Source organism: Falco peregrinus, chromosome 4 (genome assembly GCF_023634155.1).
Source record: "Falco peregrinus isolate bFalPer1 chromosome 4, bFalPer1.pri, whole genome shotgun sequence".
NCBI classification, from domain to species: Eukaryota; Metazoa; Chordata; class Aves; order Falconiformes; family Falconidae; genus Falco; species Falco peregrinus.
In genome coordinates, this window is record NC_073724.1 from 46,828,509 (window position 1) to 46,852,225 (window position 23,717).

The window sequence follows — 23,717 nt, forward strand, 5'->3', positions numbered from 1 at the left end:
ATTTAGTGATATACTGTTTGAGATGAGATTATGCTCCTAGGAATGCAAAGTTTATTTTACCTGTTTGCAAAATGCTCTGCACTCTAACACATCTACAGAAAGGGCTTAAATTAAAGCAGTTTGTTACCTTTGAGCTTCTTTTTGCTTTTCCAGTTCTACTGTCTTCCTTTCTTGTTCCTTCTGTTTCAGCCTCTCAGCTTCCAAGTTCTTTTGCTTCTGTAGCTGCTGTTTGTTATGTATTTCTCTCAACTCCTACAGAAAAGAGTAAAATATGTGTAAACATTTATATGTGAATCATAACTAATGGTCCCAGATGTTTCATTGTGAAGTAACAAAACTTGCAAATGGTTAGGCATCTCTGTTCAAACTTACAGTATTGCCAAATGCACTGGCAGACCTTTAAGGTAGATTTCAAAGGGCTACAAAGCACTTAATGTTTTCCTATTTTTATTCATATAACCTGACATGTTAAAGGGTTAAGAAACAAGAAAGCCTTTTTTAAATGGGACTCTAAAAAATTGACAAGAGTTTGAGAAAGCTTAATCTGGAAAGTCCCTTATATTTAAGTTGTTTGCTGGTTTGTAAAATTCATTTATTGAATTCCATACAAAAATCTGCTTTCTGAGCTGCTTGTAATAGCAACTGTTTCAGTTAATGGGTTTTATTTCGCAATTAATGGAGATCTACGAAAGAATCTTCAGCATTGTTTTATATACCCAAGAGACTGAATTACTTATGCAATGTCTTTGGGATGAATCGTGGCACAGAGAGTATTCATCCATATACAAATAATTTTCCTCTAACTGGAAGGGCATTGCCTGAAACATTTAGAATACAATAAAACCATGATCTTTTACTCAAGATTTGTTTTCTGCTTAGCATCTATTAAAAAAATACAAATTTTATCCAGAATCTATTTGCATGACCTAGAGTTGTGTGTCTGAACTCCTCAGATTTACAAGGGGGAAAAAAGTACAGCTTCACCTATGCCAACTGAAATTTTTCATTGAAAATAGTTCACTTCAAAAAAAAATCAATACATTTTAATGCAAATATAGTACAAAAACATGTAGAAAAAGCTTGCAGCAGGAAACTCTTTCTAAATCCATATCTTAATAATGTCTACTTTTACTGAACTATGTTGTGACATATCATGCACATTTGTTTATCTTGGTATCCTTAAAAACTTTATCTTAATTTGTTCAGGGATTGAAACAATTAATCCTGAAAGTATTTGAATAGTTTTTCAGAAATTCACATCTATAAATTAGCCAGATGACGATTTCATGTAACTATCTTCATACACTGACAGAAACATACAAAATTGCACAAAAGAAAAAGAAAAAACCTAAATATCAAGTGATTCAAATGGCCAAAATGAGAAAAGTTTCAGTAAATTAATTTCACAACATTATTAGCAACTTCTTAGCTATAGTTTCGTAAAAGTTGAAAGTTAATACTTGTTTATTTACAGACTGTACTTGCACTGTGTCTAAAAATTTTAGTTAGTGGAAGAAATACATGCATTAGTGCTGAACAACTGCACACTGTGCAATATCAAATTTCAAGACATCAAAATAACTACATTATGAAGAGGAGTAGCACGTGGCCTTGCAAGGTATTAAAAACATTTCTGATATATGGATGAAAGTTGGGAAAAAACTTAAATTGTGTCCTAGCTCTCATTCTCATTTAATAAATGATCATCAATTTTAAATTCAATGAAAACCAAATTCAACATAATTAAAAGAGATAATCAGTTCTTATACAAGTTTTAATTAAAACTCTGCTAAGGCCATGAAAGTCACTGAAATACAGAGATAATTTGGGCAAGACCATATTTCCATAGTCACATTAAAGCTTAGCAGATAGTTAGGATCTAGAATGGATATTAGAGAATGTAAAATAAACTACTCTTGCATAATTACCAGAATTATTCAGGCAGGATATTGCCTTTGGGAAAATTTTTAAACCCTGATGCCCATGGTTGTAAACATTCATACATAGCCTTATTTTGGTGTAATGAAAAGGGCTACTATAAAGGAAATATATTAGCAATATCAAACATAATGGGGTTTTAGCAGCTGGCCCATAAAGAACAACGAAAATAAAGGTATCAGAAGATTGCAGTGAACACACAGTTGGTTAACTGCACCTGGAGCTAGAGGTGACCTCTGACATGACTATAAATTTCTGAAGTGCTAACTAGAGTGAACAGTCATTTCCAATAAATGTATGTTGTTAATTCAGCTTCTTTAATGTTGTTACATTTGTAATATATTAAGGTACAAAGGATTTGACCCTCGTTCCAAATTGACTTCTATGGGGGAACCACAGTCCCCATCTTTTCTACACGATCACCTGATCCCTTATTTATATCAAAAAATACATAGAAGTGCAAAGGACAAATATACAACCATAAGAACATTAGCAGTGGAGTGATTAACAAGCACTCATCTGAAAGGACATAGGTTATAGAATGGCACAGTTGAAAGCAGTTTTCCCCCTGGCCAACAGTATTACAAATCTTTTTAGATTGCAGAAATCCATAAAACTAAGTATCTACAAAGTTTTGGAAGCTCAAAATACTGCTTCTGTGAAATATCAAGTATCTTGACTAGCATTAATGATTTTTAACAAGCAGTTTCTCTTTTCTGGCTAAAAGGACTGCTATCCAAAACACAGGTTTCTGACTCCTATGTTTAGTTCAGCTTTAGCACAGGCTTCCATCTAGAAATCCTTAGTTGTTCTACTTGCTTTAGCTGTCATTCACATTTATGTCCCCTCCTGTCACTTTACTTTGTATGCCAAGAAGCTCAGATTCTGAGTCCTGGCCAATAAAAACTCTTGCTATTGAACAGAGACACCTGGGATAGTCAAGCATTTTTAATAAGGCAACACTGAAGATAACCTGTTATTACTTGCAAAATCTTAAGCTATTTAGACAACAGTGCTTTTCAGGTTTGTTTCTTCTTCCCCTTTGCATATTTATCCCAAACCCTGTTGTTCGAGCAGTTAAACAGAAAAAATCAATAGGCAAAGAAAGAGGAACCAAAACCTTTTAAGAGTACGAAGCTTATCATAGTTAAACAACCACCCCCCTCCCCAATAAATCTCAAAGCTTTAAAGTGAGACAACCCAGACGCAAGTATCTGAGCTCAGTTTACTTTTTAACAAGAAATTTGTAAACTAGAAAGAGTGATTCCGTTCATCTATATACGCAGAATCAGGAGGAATCTACACCTAATTCACAATATTGCTACGCCGCCCCCTTCAGCAAAACTTCCTGAATTTGCAAATACAGAAAAACAAATTACAACTTGCAAGACATCTGTGCAGCAAACATTTACTTCCACTAGAAGTCCAGCTACAAGGCTAGCTCCAACTTTGTATTTTAATTGTAGTTTAGCCATTTAAGTTTATCTCACTGCTAAATGTACGATACATGCCGCTTTTATGGCCAATAGGTAACTGGGGAAGGTGCAGCTATGAGCCGTGCCTCCATGTCTGTCTGAAGCAAGTAGTTTCTTATTCTGAGTACATATAGCAGGACCATCAACTGCTGCATCACAGCAGTTAAGTGCTGCTGCCAACTTTAGTCCAAATAATAAAATTTTGTTTGCTTATTTTGCCATTTATATAGTTGCTCAGCTACACTAGTATCTCAAGGAACATTTTAATAATTATTTAAGTTTTCCATAGACATTTTAACACATTATCCCCTCCCAGCTAAGCCAATGTGCTAGTTCAGTATTTTGTGAAAAGATTTTTTTCTGTGACATACATTCTGTAACAGTTAAGAAAATCCAACCTAGTTTATAATCCCAGCATTAGGTGGAATATTTTTGGAGATTAAAAAATGCAATATATATCCTTCTTTGCATTAGCTAGGAGGAAATAAAGATTTGATCTGTGTCTCATGCAAAAGGGAGATGCTCTGTTGCTTTGCCAAGTACCAGTGGGTGGATGGGGGAGAAAGAATCAGCATGTCCCACAGCACTACAGGACACCAGTTGTACAAAATTATAGTAACACTTCAACAGTCAACAGAAAGAAACGTTCGCCAGCTAAATATTCAGCACAGTCCTACACTCATCCTTTACAGACACAAGCAACTTAAGAGCTGTACAAATCATATATTATAACTCCAAAGACATAACAATGCTTTTCTTGTTTCTGGTGTGCAGGACAAAGCATGACTTCTTACCTTAACACTAGAGAGAAATTGTTACCTTTCCACTTAAGTCACAAACAGACTAACAAGTATAATTTTGAGATGTTACAATAGCCACATTTAGGTACCCACATAATATTGAATACGAATTAAAATAGGAGTTTCATACAGCAGAGTAATATTCACTATATACAGACAAGTCATATCGCTATGAAAACCTTAACATTAGAAATGTAGTTGTTTCAGCCCAAATTTTGCCTTTTGACAGAAAGACAATAGAACTTAGGATACTTGAGGGATTACAATACAAGGTTTCCATTAAATCTTCTTCCCTTGAGACAAACTAGAGCACTTGATCCCAGAGGGAAGAACCCTACAGTTCTGTGCTCACTGAGGCTTTCCCACAGCAATACTCTCCTATGTCATTCCCCAACTCCCAAAGCACCTGCTTTGTCCTTGACAGTTTCTCCTTTCACCCCGTATTATAGCTATGGGGGCTTTGATAAAGGGAATATATTGTCATCTCTCTCATACCTGGAATCACAAATTACAGTGCTGTGTAGGAACACTTAACGTGAAAGTGTTTTCTTTTTAAAAATTCAGAACACCATGACCAAAATAAGCAATTAACTTAAAATCTTGAGGTTTCAGATAAGCAAAAGACAAAAATAACTAACTAGTACCTTGTCCAAGTTGCAATTCAAGGCACACTCCTCATCTAGGCAGTAAGGATTAGATAAAGAATCAAATTATAAGCTCTTCCCTTTAATTCTGTTTTAGTGCTAGCACCTCTTATTAATTACTAGCTTAGTTAAACACTGCACACTCATCTGTTTATGGTAAAGTGAAGCACATAACTGGAGGAGGTTCATCACTCAGATTGAGACAGTTGTGTACTGCCTGAGTATGGCATGGAGACCTTTAGAAAGGAGTCTAAGTAGTTGACGCAGCCCAGGAGAACTGCCAGGCACTGCAGCATTGCATCTTCCATTGCCACTGACTGGAAGAAAGAAACGCTCAAATGTAAACAGGCATTCATATGCAAGACTTGTCCAGTGCACACTGACTAGACAGGGACTGACAACAACTGGAACATGACACAAAATGTAAAACATTTTTAAGAACTTGATTCTCCTTGTTCATCACTTTTTCCAAGCACTGAGAATAGCGTCTCAGCAAGACTAATGGATTTCAGAAACAGTATTATTCATTCTCTTTTCCTGTGCAATAACACAGATAAGCTCTAAATATTTAATTTTTCTATGATATATGAAATTATTATTTGCTTTTTGGAGAAAAAAACTGTATTAAAAATTACTATTGTTTTATTTGACAGTGTGTGATGATTGACCTTTGTAACATTTAAATATAAATTCACACTGAATATAAAAAGAATTTGTAAAGGTAAATTATAGTAGGACTATAGGTATACAAACAGGAAACCTAATATAAAGCCTTCTATTCTACAGAATTATTCTATGAAATAGAGAAAAAGAAAAAAGTGCCCAGTTACATTTTACAAATATCTGTATCAATTTTAACTATTAGATTTCTAGGCTAGAATTTTTAAAGAGTAATGGAAGTTAAGACTCTTTCAACCTAATTCAGGACACAAAAATGTGGCTTACCTTTCAACCTTGTTACAAACTCAGTCACTTACTGTACAGCCAAATACAGCACAACCCACAAGACTATTATCTTCTCTGATAAAATGCCTCAATTCTGATTTAAAAGGATATCTGACCAGCTGCAGGCTAAGGTGCCTGTTTCTCTGACTAACAAGTATTAAAAAGTTTCCTGAAACTACCCGTTTTGAAAAATTAATAACATTTTGTACTCCAAAAAGTTTTCGAAAGGAATCCAATTCTAAGAACATTTCCAACTCTTGAAATGTTAACTTCAAACTAAAGTAACTGAAGTACTTGAGCTCCAATGGACTAATCAGAAGAATTTTAAATCAGTTGTTTTGGAGGGATAACAAAAGATTCAGGGGGGAAAAAAAATTCATTTATCTCTCTAATCACTCATATATGCTATTAAGACACAAAGCAAAGATGAGGAAATTTAACACTTATTTTAAGTACTCACTGCAGAACATAAAAATATAATATGTAGGCAAATGCAGTGCAATCCACTGGATACTACTACACTGTTAACAAGCTGACCTGTAACCTAAACCATATTGGAATATTAGGTAAACCTTATGGTCTCATCAAAGAAAAGGCACACTAGATAATAGTGAAATTGTTCATTTTATCTTGTACTATCACAGCATATTTCTGTATTCAGTATCAGTAGATCAAGTGTAGCCTATTTCAAGAGAATGAATCAGAAATATAGTTTTGCAACAGAGTTTTGCAAAATTTAAGGATATACTCACATAAGAAATAATCTAATCAACATTCATAGCCAATAAGGAATAAATCTCAGCAATGATAACAAAAGGTTATAATTTAATGTTGCCGTTAACTTCACGGTCTCTTAAACATTTCATCAGAACTACTTTGGCATATACCTTATACTCGAGAGAGCAGTATCTTACATATTTAAAGTTTTGGTTATTTTTTCTGTTAAATTAAGCATTTTGACTAAGTAAAGACATGTATTAGTCCCTCCCTCCACAGGAAATAAATGCAAAATGTTGTAAGATCATATATATCTAAAGAGTATTTAGATATGCTTTTTTTCCCCCCCTTGGGAGTTCACAAACAGTAACACATCATTCTGCTTCTTGTTCAGAAGCTAGTTGTACTGCAGAAGATGAGGCAAGCACCAGTGCTGCTCCATCACTCGTCAGAGAACAAAAGCTGCACAAGACAGTGTCAATTATGGTGCTGCCATCCTAGCAGCCACCTCACCAAATGTCCATCTCTCAGTAGACTGAAGCACCAAGTAACAGCAGACCACCATAAAAATACTACCTATCAGTTTTAAACTGATAAGCAGTTAAAAAAAAAAAGCAGTTAAAATGAAAGGATAATTTTGAAACAGCCCCGATTAAAAATGGAGGTTTTAATGTATCTATTTAATAAAAATACATTTTAAATATAAATATTTCTGTATTTCCCATCTTTACATATTTTCTCTTACTTTACAAGATAAGAAGCCTTTAACATATTTAGAGCACAGATGTGGTGGAATTTTTGATGCATTATTTGAAAAGTATCACACTTAAATGTGAGCATTATACAGTTGACTGATAATTACACAAATTGCAAGGTACTGTAGCACCAAATGAGCCTGCTGTATTTATGCACCCAGTTACTAATAAGTAAACAAAAAGTTCTTCTGTTAATTGGGGAAGCTATTAATTTAGCAAGTATTTATAAGCCATTTTCTACCTATCGCAAACATGACAGTCATCTTTCCAGTGGCAGTTCCTCAAAGTTGTCTCAGATTTTTTATTTTTTAGGTAAAAGTACCTTAGAGTTATGCAAGTTCCTAGATGATTTTGTTTTGAGCATTATTACCTAAGAGATAGGTGTGTTCTGCCTTGGTTTAAGAACAGAACTTCCACTTCACACAAACCCTAAGAAAACCATGAGTCTCAGGAAAGCTTTCACTAGCTTTGTGCATAGTCTCATATGCAAAATATTCTAAGAGCTTTCTCCAAAAGAATAAGTCATTAAATCACTGCTGCACACACAGCACCTTCTAAGAAGTTTCTCTGGCACTTGGGAGTACTACAATCATTTCATGCTGAGTCCACAAAAAGCTATATAGGCTTTCATAGATATTTAAATCTAGTATTAAAACCATCCAGGCCCCTCAAAATACATCTTTCACATCTAGTGAAACTACAAAAGGGAGAAAATATAACTCTCTTTGAATTAAGCTCCCACCTCTCAATTTCAGTAGCACAACTGCACTGCCCCTCTTAAACTCATCTCTTGCAAGAAAACTGCAGCAAGGCAAAAACACCAACATACACCAACAAAAAGTGGTCTTCCTATTAAGCACCACTCGTACACATCATGAAATGAAGTGCACAATATCCAAAAGCCAAACGAAGCTTGCTGAAGTCTTCCCAAAGAACTGTCTACATAACTACTTGTCAGCATTTAAAGTGGTAAGTCTAAACACTTAAGATTTGAAAACAGAAATCAATTTTCCCATTAAACTGCAAAACAGTTTATAATTAGCCAAGGTATTCTTGGACAGATAGCAGACATTTGATAAATTGATGTCTTTGTTTAATATGGATCTTCAATTTTTAATTATCATTAGCTTATTTGTTAAGTCAAGTCCTTCAATATTTAAAATACTGGATTTTTTTTGGTTTGGGGTTGCTTTTTTTGTGACTGTGACAGTACTAAGATTATTCATCCCTCTGCCCACTTATAAACTGTTTAGGTCATTTATGATCAAACTGAATGCTGACAATTTTAGAATTAAATAACCTTTATTCATATTTATCTGCAAAACACTTCAAAAAGACTCAATTTTAAAAACAAAAAAAAGACAAATACAAAAAAAAGCACCCAAAAAGCACGATTTGTTAATGTGTCCAAAAAGTGTGTGTATATATATATATTAAAAAAAAAAGGTAAACCATTCTGTTTTCTTTTACATTAAATTGTGCACATTTTGTTTGTCTTGTGTCTCTTATAACTCTGCAGAGGTTCTCCCCTTCCTACTTCCCTGCCTAAGATACTGAGAGTCATCTTTGAATTGGCACTGAAACAGGTAGTATGGTCTACAACTTTTCAGTCTTCCTATAATTATTATTAACTTTGATATTAAAACAAGCTATTCATTAGTTAACTTCAAACACACCTTCTATTCTAAAGCAGAAAATAGTTTATCTAATTTCAAAACAACTACAGAAATATTAACGTATCTATCATAGTTCTTTTCCTTCTAAATACTTGTAGTTCATTTTATTATACGTTGTGGGAAATGGAGTATTTTTCTCGTCAGCTTTCAGGAGAAACCATCAGTTGAATCATCAGATGAAGTACCTTAACATTAGAATATTTTATGAAAAAATGAACGCTATTAGAAGTTTGTTAACTGAAGACTGATTTATAACTTCTCTCTAAAGAACACTTCCTCTACTCACTTGTGCAATTTCTGTCATTTTCTTGTCCAGAAATAAACAACAAATCACATTGTTTTAACAAAAGACTGATCAATAAAGCATGAAACCACAAACAACAGACAACTACATTCAGGAACAAGTATAAGCTTACAAAAAGCAGATAAAAATTCTGTGTGTCAGCAGAAAATCAAGTCTCTCTAACAAAGATTTCAATCTGAAGTACTGATTCCAGCAGATTTGTTGACCTGCTATAGGCTTGCACTTCCTTGATGCAAAAGGGCAGAAACTGGCAATTTCATATCACGGATCCGGAATCAGAGCTCAAATCTATTCTTGCATAGATTCTGCAGATGAAGTTGATTCAAACTCTGAGTTCGGATGCCAAGTAGTACCTTCTTAAAAAAAATATTAAAAAAACCCAACAAAAAACCCCAAACCACCTCCCAAGAAAGAGATTTGAGAACATTCCCAAAACTGACATTCTAAATCAATCATTCTGGTTTTTTCCTCATAATCAAATTAAAAAATAATTAACTGAACATTTAGAAGAAATGGTTAAAAAGTCTAGGATTACCTTCAGTTGATTATTGAAAATATCAATTTCCTGAAGTTTAGCTCTGGTTTCTTTTTCTACTTCATCTAGCTGGTCTCGAAGTTGTTGACGTGCTAGTTCCTTGGCTTCTAAGGCTCTTTTGATGGTAAGAAGAGAGTCTCCTGTTTTAAAACATATTGTCAAATAAGTATTGCTATACACAGAGAATTTCAGGTCACAGAAAGCAACATTTTTCAACGTGCATCTTGCAAAACAAAAAAAGAAATTACACGGTACACTGTGCAATGCAGTATCATGTCCTATACAAACTCAGACATATACAAAAACAGACTTACTGTGCAAACTGTTCTGTTGAACTTGCTTTAGCTGATCATTAAGCAATTGCTTTTCTGGAATCAACCTCCCAAGCATCTGCTGAGATTCCTGAACAGAGGACATGGAGGAGAGAGAAAACAAGAAACAGACAGAAAGGTGAGGAATGACTTTAGCTATAAGACCTCTCATTGTCATTTCTTCTGAAATGAGTCTTTACTTTTTCTCCCACTGAATTATGTATTATTGCTATTATTCAAGCATTATCTGTGTGATACTACCACTCAGACATCGTTCTCTGCCAGTACAAAAAAAACAGCATATAAAATTTAAGCATATTACTTAAGAATTGATCCTCATTGAATACGTAACTTGGCTTGGAATTACTTGAAATTCAGGGCAAAAAGACAAGGATAGATTTCAGGAAACATTAAAAAAGCACTTATTATCTGTTTAAATCTTATTTTAATAAATGAATATTATCTTTGATCAGGAATAGAAAGACAAATATTTGAAGTTTATATAAATAAAAGAAAATAAAGGCTTTCACTGTGAAGGAATATATTATGGACAAATGCTATGCAACACAAGCTCTGCTAGATGAAAATACATGATCTCTTGATTTAGCACTCTTGAAAGAGGATTATGATCTCTCTCAGTCTCAACACAGTCATAAGATTGTATACTGATATATTGCAGGAGACCCTGCAGATGACAAATTCCTCCTTGGGTGGATTTTATCTATCTATCTATCTATCTATCTAACATAATCCTTGCTCATTCTGGAGGAGTGCTACTTCATACACCTTTTCAGAAGCCTTGACCTCCAGCTTGAAGTTGTCAAAACATAATATAGAGGCATGAGGAGAAACAGCTTATTTTATAAAAGCCACCTAAGTGTCAACATCCTGTCTTTCAGACAAACTAAGTAATTTATTTCGGCAGTTGTCTTGAATTGCAGGCTTTTGAGGAACCAACCACCTGACAATTTCCACTTGTCATGAAGGACTGCAAATGACATAATATAAGCCTAAGAATAAATATCACCTAATCACTTAATTTCAGAGTAAGTGCCATGAAAATTTTTAAATTTTTGTTACAAGAACACATGGTTGACCATACTGATGTGACTTCATAGCTGTCCCACTTTACTCATGGCAGCTTTTGATTGGGCCTCTGCGGTGGACAGCTCAGATCTTATGCAGTCATCTTATCAATCACCGGAAACTACTGTAATCTCATTATGGTCCGGAAAACATACTTAGATAGCAAAGCAGAGTCAATGACTTTATGATTTCACAAAGTATAAGATAAACTACGTAACTCCTAATACTCAAACGCACGTGTCCCTCACTGTTCAGATGCATTGCCTATAGCATCAGCAGATCTCTTCCAGCCCTTCAAGCATATCGTGAAGGCCAGATACTCCTACCATGGGACTATATTCCCCACTAGAACCAAATGAGAAACAGCGATATATAATGCACCATTTTCCAAATCATCTGCTTGAGGGGGCTTGCCTCCTTAACAACAACCACCATTACCATGTGCTTCAGCTAAGTGCAAAACACTTTCGCTTCCACCACATGCTTCCACCCAAATACCTGCATGCCCCGCATGCCATAGTTTGCGATGAAAAATATAAACAGTATTATTAAATTAGTATAGCACATGGGCATTGTGGAAATAAAGTTTTCAAGTAGTACAACCCAAGAAAGGTGGCATCTAGTAGACTAAATGTATTGATAGATAAACTTCTAGAGAAAGAGGAAAGGAAATCACCTTTCAAGACACAAGGATATCAAAATTGTGTAACATAGGACATTTCAGCATGGAATGTAATCCTAACCTTAGTTGTTTATTTTTGAAGGTCAGAATACTTCTAAGCTCCAGATAACGCAATCTTAATAGACAGAATAGTTTGGAGAGTATTTAAGGACAGAGAATGACAAGGGATCGTGATGGTCAAGTTCTGTTTCCTGAAAGCACAGGCAGCCAAGTAATAAGCATCTATTCCAGAGCATCCACAACATGCTTTTCCACATCCTTTAGTTGTACTGAAGAAACAGATGGAAGAAATTAATGGCATCACTAACACTGCATGCAACAAGAAATTTCCAAGAACTGAATAATGTCCCATATAGCAGTAGAAGGCAAACAAAGCAATCAAAAAGCAGTTCCTGTCAATCTAACAAGGGAAAGTTATCTTCTGATCCTATGCTGTGAGCAAGAGGGCATATGAGAAACTGAGATACCACTATATGTCTTAAGCCTCTGCCACATACCCTGCTTTCAGTGCTTCAGAGGAAAGCCAAATTACTAGGGAGCCAAAGTGTTCATCAAGGAGGCAAATAATGTGCTGGTAACTAGCAGAAGCCCTGTAGACATTATAATACAGTTCAGGTGTTTGGAAGGCAGGATGTTTCCAAACATCCCTGGAAATACCACTCTACTAGATATCACGGATTCATATAGCTAGCACAAATTTTCTTCACTCAGGATTAATTGTTATATAAATTTCTTCCACAATTTTAATCAAACTCCATCCTGAAACCAATTAACAGGTTGAAGAATAATTACTCCTTTGAATTAACTCATCTTTTCATAGCAAGTGTCAGATGTATTAAAGTAAGATATTTCTAAGTGAAGATATATCGTCCTACAAAGATAATGGACAATACTGATGTCCTCGTTTCAGCTGGGACAGAGTTGATTTTCTTCTCAGTAGCTGGTGCAGTGCTGTGTTTGGGATTTGGTGTGAGAACAATGTTGATAGCACACGGATGTTTTGGTTGTTACTGGGTGATGTCTATATTAAATCAAGGACTTTTCATTTCTCAGGCCCTGCCAGCGAGAGGGCTGGAGGGGCACAAGAAACTGGGAGGGGAAACAGGACAGGTGACCCAAACCAGCCAAAGGGATATTCCATACGACATCATGCTGAGTATATAAGCTGGGGGAAGAAGGAGGAAGGGGGGAACATCTGGCCTTATGGCGTTTGTCTTCCCAAGTAACCGTTATGCGTCATGGAGCCCAGCTTTCCTGGGGATGGCCAAACACCTGCCTGCCCTTGGGAAATAGTAAATGAATTCCTTATTTTGCTTTGCTTGCATGCGCAGTTTTTGCTTCACCTATTAAACTGTCTTTATCTCAACCCATAAGTTTTCTTACTTTCACTCTTCCGATCCTCTCCTCCATCCCACAGTGGGGGAGAGTGAGTGGGCAGCTGCGTGGTGCTCAGTTGCTGGCCAGGATTAGACCACAACTGACTTTCTAATCTACTGGAGAGTTCAGAGGATCAAAATCTTCCTTTAAAAAGTCACTTACTGCTTGAGTCTTTCCTCTACAAATTAGACAGTAAAATTTACAGGATATTTGAGAAACATCTTTTTTTCAGGAAAAAGCTATCCACTCATTTAGGTTCTTCCCAGATAATGTTTGGCCTTTTCTACTAAGTAGCGACACTTCTTTTTAGGATCACAATTGTGATAAAACCCTCAAGAGACATTAACTGAAATATTAGTGGTTGGGATTAAAAACCACCTGAGAGAAGATAATACCACAAAGTCACAGCCAATGCTTTCAACCTAAAAAACCACCTCAAAACCAAAAATCCAACAAAATAACCACGAAGAAACACAAGCATGGTTTTCGTTACAGAAGTGCTCTGACAGTTATTGTGAACAAAGCAATTTAGAAAGTGCACAGACATTAACGGAGCTGCTGGACACATAACACTTACTACCAATTACAATGACCAGACATGGTTAAAAATCACTACAAATACAGTGGTGATTCCAAAACAAGAGTAAAATGTAGATAACTACAAAATCTGTGTACTTTGCCAGATGTTTCAATTAAATTTCAGAGAGTGGTGTTAAAAAACCATCTGCTTTTTGACCATTGTGGTTGGGTAGTAAGTAGCACAAACCAAATGTTAGGAAGGTGAAGAATCCCCCTGCCCTCCTTGAAATTTCTCTTTCATGGTGATGTAGTTGCATCACCATGCAATAAATAAATCACAATGCATAAAAGCTGTAGGTAGGGAAAAAGCACATCTACAAAGACATGACTAAATTCAAAAAATTGTTTAATGCATCTACAGAGAACACTGCTCCTTGTTTATTTAGCACTTTCTAATAAGCTACTTAACACCTAGTTGTAGACGGATTACCTTTCTCATTACTTGTTTCCCATTGGTGTTGGTTTCACTTTTTTTTCTTCCCTCTGCACCTTCCATTTACTTAACCAGATGTGGAAGCTAATTCAAGCTTTTGATCATAGTAATTTCTCATGGTTTTTTAGGATGTCTGTTATAAGGGACTCTATCCCAACAGTAGCACATTGGTATTTACTATAATATAAATGGTTTACAGCTTTTTACTGTAACATATAATTTTTTCCTTCTTCATTTTTTTATATTATGGCAAAAGCAAAGACATACTTTATCTTTTCTGACTACAGAGGCTAACTGACAAAAAGTTACCAAGTTAACAGAAATTACATACGAAAGTAGGAAATTAATTCCATTCAATTTGTTGAAATAGCATTTATCTATCAATGCTATGTAGCTGCTTATCTTCTTCTGAAGTGAGTTACAGTACCTTAGACCATTTCAATGAAAAGCTTTTGGAATAGAAGGGTTACAGAGAAATTGAGGTAGTCGTTGCTTTTACATGGAGATCAGCTGTGCACACAAGATCAGCAGTCTTTAACTTACTCAGGTAAATGGGGGGGGTTTCATGCATTTTATCAAGCAGTCAGTTTTTTGTCTCTTTGAGCCAGTACTGCTATGTGTAACTTAATTTCCTACACTTGATTCAACTCTGTTTGACTTCATATTCAGTTGTCAATACAGAAGCATTTCATGAAAGAGAGAAGAGTGGTTTCAAGCCTAGCTATGGCAGTTGTTTATGTCACAAGTGTTGCCTAGTAGCATTTCTTGTTTGCTATTGTATGCATCAAGTGGACAGAAACACTGTGCAAGAATATGACCCCTAAATTATACCTTTTATAATAAGCTGCTGCCAAAAGAAAGAAGTCTTGTAAACTGTGTAATGCCGTTATACAAAACTTCAATAGAAATGTAAGATGTTTTAAGAAATAAGAAAAAAACAGTCAAAAACCCTCATACGTAAAACAAAAAATCTGAACTTTCAAGTTCTGGTTTTGTTCAAATGAATGTACTATATGCCTAGAAAGTTGAAATGGAACAGTAGGATTAGGTTCTAAGAAAGGTTTTACACCTAAGCCCTCATAATGTAAGTGGTAGAAAAGCACTGAGAGCCCCACTACTGACCAAGGATTAATTTCAAGCAATATAAAATATTTAATAAAAAAAAAAATCCCTAAATCAAATACTCATCTAGAAACTTTTACTAATTGCGAAGAACATTCTTTCACTAAAAGCAGACATCTACTCAATTCCATCTTTAATTTGACAGAGAATTTTAGAGAAGTAGGAAAGGCTAATGCCAGAGTCAGACTAAGAACTAACTGGTTTAACTGGTAACTTCAATTTTGAGAGTTCATTATTTCATAAATTAAAAAAAAAAAAAAAATACGCATCATCAACAAGCTACTTCACTGAAGTCAATTCTTTCTTTCAGCACACAAACAGCAATCACTGCCAACAAAAATAAATGCCATAAAATTTCTTCCCCCTCATCCCCCCCAAACCCTTTAACATCTTCAGCCAAACAATTTACTTACTGCTCCCCACAACAGGATTTCATGAAGATGAAGTGATAATCACAGACACACCTGCAAGTGTAGGAAGCAATTCCTAGACACGTCTGAAGAAGATTCATTTAAAAGAATGACAAATTATCTACAACAATTCCTTATGTACAAGGAACAACACATCATATATTGTAGCAAGTTTGCTTAGGATATTGATCCAGCTGAGAAAGTCAAAATGTAAGGCTAAGAACATTTTCTCACCTGTAGCTGCTGTTGCAAATGGGTGATTTCAGCAATTCTCAGTTCTCTAGATTTATTTGTACTTTCAATTTCTTGTCTTTGGGTAGACAGCCGACATCTGATATCCTGAAGCTTTCCCTCCAATTGATTTTTTTTATCATTCTTCAGAAAAAAAGAAAAATATCTCTCTTTTTTTAGCAGAATGGTTTGTCATGCAAGTAAGGATCTAAAAAGCACTTATATTCCATATTTAAAAATTGAAATTATAGAAAATAAACATGGCCATATAACAGTCACTACTGTGCTTGTGTATTTTATCTGCAACACGATCACTTACTAGAGCTTCCAGCTCAAATTCTAAGGTCTTCTTCTTTGCCTTCAGAACAACTATGTCCTCTTGTTCTTTGTTTCTTTGATTTAGCAGTTCTTGCCGACGATTACGCTCCCACTCGAGTTGCCGTTGCCTCTCAAGTTCCCGTTTTGCAGCCTGCAGCATATGAAATAAATATTTTTATTTAATTTTTTTATTTTAAAAAATATGAAAGATCTATTTTGAGAAACTATTCTAATTGCTAATAGTCATTCTAATGTGCAATTAAAACAATATAAAAACTTCACTAAACTGTGGACTAAGTATGTGCCTCTAAGCATAGAAATTGCTCAATTGAAACCCTCACATGAGAACACTGGTGAAACGGGGCTTCACCATACAGCAGACAGAATCACAGAATCATTTAGGTTGAGAAAGACCTTTAAGACCATTGACTCCAACAATTAACCCACAACTGCCCAAGTCCATCATTAAACCAAGTCCCTAAGTGCCACATTTACACTTCTTTTTTTACATACCTCCAGGGATGGCGACTCAACCACTTCCCTGGGCAGCCTGTTCCAACGCTTTAGGTGACTAAACAGTTTATCACTCCATTTTAACCAGTTTCCCAAGATCCAGTTTTCTGATTTAACAAGTTATTCCATGTTAAGACTTCAAGAACTCACCAAGATGGCATCAAAAATCTTTCAAACCTTCAATATTAGACATTCTGCAGCTTTGCAAAGAATAGTCAAATGCTACTGCACTGAATGCATCATTATTTGGCAATGTGAGAAAATAAAAAGCAATTATTTAAAAAAGCTGTTAATTTGTTAAAGAAAACGCGTGCTGGTTAAGTTATCACAGGACATGAATGTCAGCAATACCCATGAGTTTATCATCATTCATTCAAGTATATCTTTGTATCAAAGAAAAAAATAATTATTATTTTTAAACAAGTCAGTGGTTAGGAGCACGTTGTCCTAGATCTAAATGTCTCATCCATCCATTTCACATGAAAAATAAAGAGATAGCCGACCCTTTCCTTACTTTCAAGAACCCAAAAATTTAAGTTCCTTCTTTAAATGTTTACTTACTAAAAAATGACAACAAAATATTTAGTGTACACATTACATTTTGTTCTAATCAAACACAGCTGCCGGTGACATAACCACCTTCCTTTTATCCAGTTGGTTACCTCTCTCCTTTCTATTTCTTTCCTCCTTTCCTCTTCCCTCTGCCGTTCCAATTCCCGTTGTTTTTCCAGCTGTTTCTCTAGCTCCAGTTGTCTTTTACGTTCTTGCTCCTGCCGCTCACGTTCTTTCCTTTCTTGCTCTGCCCGTTCCAGCTGTGCTAGACGCTCTTGTTCTTTGCGTTGCTGCTCCAGGAGAGCCTGCCTCCGTTTTTCAAGTTCTAGGTTGCCACGTTCAAAGTTCTCCCGTTTTTTATCTTCAAACGTAACTTTAATGTGTGATAACATGGAGCAAAGGAGAATTAAACTTTGCTACTGACTTAAAAAAAACCCTTAAAATCCATATATGCTGAATCTAAGTGAAACAACCTTTCAACAATAGTAGATGTAGGTCTCAACTACTGATCATATAGCTCTACAGGTAATTCTAGGTTTTATCATGATCATATTGTAGATCCCCTTAAACCCACATCCTTAGGAAACCAAGGTGTGAATTTCAGTTCCTATTCCTCAGGCTTTTAGGTTTCTCCACAAAGCCCAACAGGTGGGTATAACTTCGACAAACCACTTGCCAGCTAATCCTCTGTGAGGACACAGGATCTGCAGTTCCTCTATACATTTGACAGTAGTAGCAGTAAAAGAACCAACACTTCAATTACTATAAGGCAACAAATTCAGCTGATTATATTATTAAAAAGCCATTATGCAAATGACGAAAATTACTCAGTTACTGTCAGGAAAAGAAATGGCTTGTTTAAGTTCTTGAGCAGCTGAACTGAGCAGTAGGAAGACTAGATTTCTGCAGATTTGCATCCTTATCACTTACTGTCCTAAAAAATTGACCTCAGTTCCAGCACAGGTTCCCTGACATCCTTCTACAATATCAGAGACTGTCCTTCCCTTGCTTCACATTCCTAGGGCCCTCTCTCACAGATCTCAAAATTATTTTTTCCATTTCACCTTATAATTCTTTTCATACCCTGTATGTCCCATTGCCATATCCCACATTCGATATTGCTCTCCCTGCATGTCCAACATGTACATTTTTGGCATGCAAGTCAAGTTAAGAGATAGCGCATATTTACTTCAAAGTGTGCAGACACTGTTTAACACGTTGGCTTGATGTCTGCTGAACCAATCGAATTCTTGTCTTTTTCTAAGTCTGCCCCACCCTTTCCTATTGCCTATCACCAATTTTCATAAAAATAAAACTTGAAAAAATGTAACCACTCTGTTGTCTGTCAAGTTTGTTTAAAATTAGCCACTGGGTTCAAAGAATATTAAGATCCAGAGCTGATCTGTATCAGAGACACTGATGGACAATGTGACTAAAATCCCTACTGACTTAGAAAACCAAGCAAAAAGAGGAAAAAAAAAAAAAAGAAAAAAATATTTGTCAAGAAAGTCAATTACAAGGAATAGGTAGAAAGGCAAAACAGTCGCAAGTAGTATGGACATTAAGATAACACATTTAAGGCTCAGAAAACATGTACCACTAAGAAGAAAAAACAGGTTCTTAGATGGCTGCCCAACAAGCTAGTATGGTCACTGAGCAAAATCATGGTAGCTACCAGAGATAACAAAACAAAGCATATCCAAAGTACAAAAATAGAAGAGAATGACTTCTAGCAAATTAAATAACTAGCTATTGGCTTGTGTTACTACGATTAAGGGAAAGCTTCTAAAAGCTTATAAAAGCCAACAATAAAAACTCTTTCAAATGTCTCAAAAGGAAAAAAAACATACCGAGCCAGATTAGCAAAGCCAATGAAGAATCAAGATGACATTCACTATAAGTGATCTTTATAATGGAAAATTTATACACCAAATACAGTAAAAGTCTTATACACTCTAGTTCCTCTTTAACTGAAAGCAGAAATGGCTTTAAAACAAAAATAAAACCAAAAAATTAAGATTAACAGTTTGCCAAACCCAGACAATGCTAATCCATGGTTCTAATACAACATTAATCAATTACGAGCTGTGCTGTACAATCTATCCTTTAATCAACGTAGTGCTGTAAGACTACAAGATGACAAGTGCAGCACCAGTCTTTAAGAAAAGATGACACAATGATCTTAAAAGCTACAAAGTCAGTCTACTCTCACACTGGGCAAAGTAGCAGAGGCTGTGCCAGACAGAGTTAGTTAGTAGACGTGACTAAACATGATACCATGGAAGAATTGGTGCAGGAGAGCTACCTCTCAAGTCTAATAGACCCAACTGTATCAATGAAAAAGCAAAAAAGAAGATCAGTCAAAATCCAATAAAGAAACTAAGCCAATGCAGTGGTTGACCTTCCTGACACTACAAACTGCATACCAAAATCCTCTGATTGCAGAGACACAAGACTTGGGCCTCAAAACAGCCAGTGCAGGAGAGTCATATCTCACCTGTGGCCAAATGTTCAATTGTGACCCTTCAGCAGACCCTGCTATCTCCCTTCAACCTATCATTATTACCCAGCAGACTGTCAGCAGCAGTTAGTTATAAAATAAAAACCAAAGACAAGAGTTGTATCTGAATAGCTCACATGCAGATCCCTGGAACTAACCTGTTATAGAAAGAGACAGAAGCTCCTTGGGAACTAACAGTTAACAGATTAGAACTGAAGGGTGAAATAAATTACCAACTTTCACAATGACAGAAACATTCTCAGTAGCCTCCTTCAAAGATCTCTACTAGCAATTGTGCTACTCAGTGTGCAACAATGATCTGGAAGAGACTACAAAGTAACAAGACAGCTTCTGGAGATTATGCCAGGTAGTCACAATATTAAAATAAAAACCTGACTGTGAAAAGCTTTAGAAACTGAGTTTCACAAAACTGAGTGATCTGGCAATGAAGAAGCACAGAAAATTCAAATATTGACTAATACGGAGCAGTGACATGGGGAATAAAAATAATCCTAACTAAACACACAGAGTCATGAGCTCTGAAATGGTTAATAGATTTGGGGAAGGATGCTGGCATTACTGCAGAAAGACTTCTAAAATATCAACTCAGATCTAAGCTGTGATCGAAGAGGCCACACAGTGTTAGGAATCAATTTTAAAAATTGAAAAATAATTTAGAATAAAACAGAAAAGCATTATTATGGCACTGTATAAATCTGTCATATTGCTACATCTTCAACTGTGTGACATTCTGGTCATCTCAGAATAAAACAGAGCAAAATAAAGAAAGTAGAAAGAACAAGGGGATGATCAGATGTGTTAAGATGTTTCCTAACATTTAGCATCTAGGAGGCTTTCTACTCTCCCCCCTCCCACTCCTCCCCTTTTTTCCTTTTCCCAAAAGCAGGGCTTCTAAAGCTTGTATAAAAGAAACATTGTTATACAGACTGCAATGAAAGGTCTCTGTATGTATACTGTGATCTTTTATAGAGTACATACGCCAAACTACACTCCATCCAAGTCAAAAGATGGAAGTAGTAAAAAGGTTCACTGCAGCCCCATTATAGGACTGCAAAATGCTGCCTCTGTTGAGAGTGCTTAAGATAGGCAGCCTGAATGTTGTTCATACCTCTGTTATCACTAACACAAAGGATCACACAACAGTCAGCAATTAGCTGGACCAAGCAATGTCTTGGTTATGTCTCTGACATGTCACAAACTGATCTGGAAACAAAACATTTCTTAGTAAGCCCTTATAACTCCACAGCATATGACCTGATTATAACATCTGGTAACAGCACACAATACAAATCTATTTTTGCTTGCTCACCTGGTAATTTCTTTTCCAGTTGCTGCTGTTCCTCTTCTAATGCTGGCTCTTCTGGTAACCTTTGGTCTACAGACACTGAACTTAGAGCAGATATGCCACTACCAGAGCGCACTCTTCTGTCAATAAAATGACAATTCTAAGTTGCTTTAAAAAGCCTATGCCTGCCAAATTTGTTTATGATTTAACAATGAAATCATGAATTAAATGCAACAGTTTAATGTTTAATGATATTTAATGTTCCCTCAGTGATGCCCAGAGGATTTTACTCAGCCATTGTCATTAAGACAACAGTATCCTCCAGAGTCCCAACAGCACACACTGGTGACCTGAGAAATCTAATTCTAAGTTCACAGTCCCATGCAATTTACCAATGTGTTCAACCCTGTTTCCAGGGTCTTTCACTTGTGACCACTCTGAAGTTGGGGAAATGCCAACTTAAACTATAGCAAAAGTTGCAAAGACAAAGGAAGAGCTCACAGTCAAGCTAAAAGCAGGACCTCACAGAAAACAAAAAAAAAACATGTAATCTTCAGGACGATACTTAAAGAACATGAAGCTATGATTGTATGCAAACATTTCTTTCCATTGCTGTTACAGTCTTCCCACCCATTTCTCCACAAAAAAATAAAACAGAGAAACAGAAGTAATGACTCACCACTACTATTCACAGATAAAAATGTATCAAAAGACATCCTAATTCGGTAGAGTGCAAATTCACAGCATGTTTTGAGTTTCAATACATCCAATTTGCTCTACAAAAGTATAAACTTGAACTGTAACACTTCATACTTCTATGGCCAGATTAAGGTTTTTGGAAAGTATGTTGGCATAAAACATTGAACAAAACTATATTCTTACAAGGAATTCTTGCTACTTCCAGCATCCAGTATTTGTAATAAAACCAAAAAGATAGTCAAGCATTTCCCAACGAGAAAGCACTCTGTGCCATAGATGCAGTACAAAAAAAGAGAGCAGTTACTTTTCAATTTCTTGTACTTTACGCTCACAGAACAGCTTTCCCAAATGAAATAAAAATTTAGGAGCAAGATTCCAGAACTATAACCAGTTACCTAAATGAAGGTGGAATATACTCTGGAGGCAGTACAGGTGGCAGCGGCTGACCAGACATAGCTACATCAATTAAGTGCATAGCCAGAATAAACTCTTCAGCTGTAAGCTTTCCATCTTGATCAATATCGGAAAGATTCCTTTTTAAAGGGAAGGTACAAAGTAAGTAAATCCTTAAATATTAAAAGTCACTGTTAAAAAGCATAGTTTTAATGTATTCAGTTCCAAATTAATTCAACTTTTCACTATTTTTTCACACTACTTTACTTCTTTGAAACAGAAAGCAAAAACCAAAAATCAAATGCTTCACTATTTCCCACATTTCTGATGCATATCTGCCTTGGAACTATCCTTATAGCCATGGCTTCTACTTCACTTGCTTTTTGAGTGCTGCCTGTACCATATGCGATAGTAGTAATATTAACCAATGCAGTTTTCTTGAACACCTTGTGAACATCCACTTCACAGTATTATTTAGAAAAAAATCAGCTTAAGATGCTTGGTAGAACTTTATGGTTTGGTCTCCTTCTTCCATGAAGGCTCCTATCTCACATTCCAGAGCACATATTTGCATTAAAAATCAAAGCCATTCTAGTCCTGATAAGCACAAAAACATTTTAGCATTATGCACATACTGAAAATTATGGAGTAACATCCCTGGATGTCCTAAAATCAGTATTCCAACAGATGCAAAAAATGCTTTTACTCATGTTAAGGTGGTATTGGACAAAATTTAACAGCCTGAACATCAGCTTTGTTTCTCTAGTGTGCTGCACTCCAATCACGCAGAAAAATCTCCCATGATACTGTGAAAATCAAAGGTAAGCAACTGAAACAAGGTACAGGACTTTGTTTATGCGATTTAAATTTGGAGGAAAAATATTAATTTCATTTGATCCATGCTTATGTTATTGAACTACTCAGGCTGGGGCACAAGAACAAGCCCTAAAATAAAAATCTAGCATGCAAGGATATAATTGATCAGCTAACCTAATACTCTGGATCCACATCTTTGTTACAGAAATATCGAAACAGCTGCTACAGAATAGCCGATAGGCTGCATATCAGTACTTCACTTTGTATGCCTATAAATCAGTGAATCCAGTCCCAATACAGACTGACAAATCTTGCCCCAGAGAACAGCAACAGCAGTTCCACTGCCAGACAGTAAGTATCAGGAAAGGGAGCAATACTTAGGACAATAAAAGATGTAAAATCGATTCCTTATCTCATTAGACTTGGCAGTTTTTAATGTCAAAAATTAAAAGTTATGTTTAGAACTCCTAGTGTACGCTGACAACACTTCCATGCCCACTCAACACTGGCAACAGGCAGAGTGTATTTTGTTTAGTCATTTGCTAGCTGATTGGGTTGATTATTTTTTTTCCTTACAGTAGCTTTGTTAGGAAACAGAGG

The 23,717-nt window shown here is 35.7% G+C and overlaps 1 protein-coding gene across 8 annotated transcripts in view; it reads right to left on the reverse strand.

Annotated features, from left to right (window-relative positions):
• The window catches only part of ITSN1 (intersectin 1), a 136,603-nt gene that overhangs the window by 59,506 nt on the left and 53,380 nt on the right, over positions 1 to 23,717 (reverse strand). For all 8 annotated transcript variants that reach the window (XM_055802630.1, XM_055802633.1, XM_055802632.1 and 5 more), the window contains 8 exons: positions 22,304 to 22,441; positions 21,234 to 21,349; positions 17,514 to 17,776; positions 16,340 to 16,489; positions 16,024 to 16,164; positions 10,104 to 10,191; positions 9,790 to 9,929; positions 128 to 252 (listed from right to left, as the gene is read on the reverse strand). In XM_055802630.1, the coding sequence (XP_055658605.1) occupies positions 128 to 252; positions 9,790 to 9,929; positions 10,104 to 10,191; positions 16,024 to 16,164; positions 16,340 to 16,489; positions 17,514 to 17,776; positions 21,234 to 21,349; positions 22,304 to 22,441 (1,161 nt within the window). The remainder of the gene's footprint in view (positions 1 to 127; positions 253 to 9,789; positions 9,930 to 10,103; positions 10,192 to 16,023; positions 16,165 to 16,339; positions 16,490 to 17,513; positions 17,777 to 21,233; positions 21,350 to 22,303; positions 22,442 to 23,717) is intronic.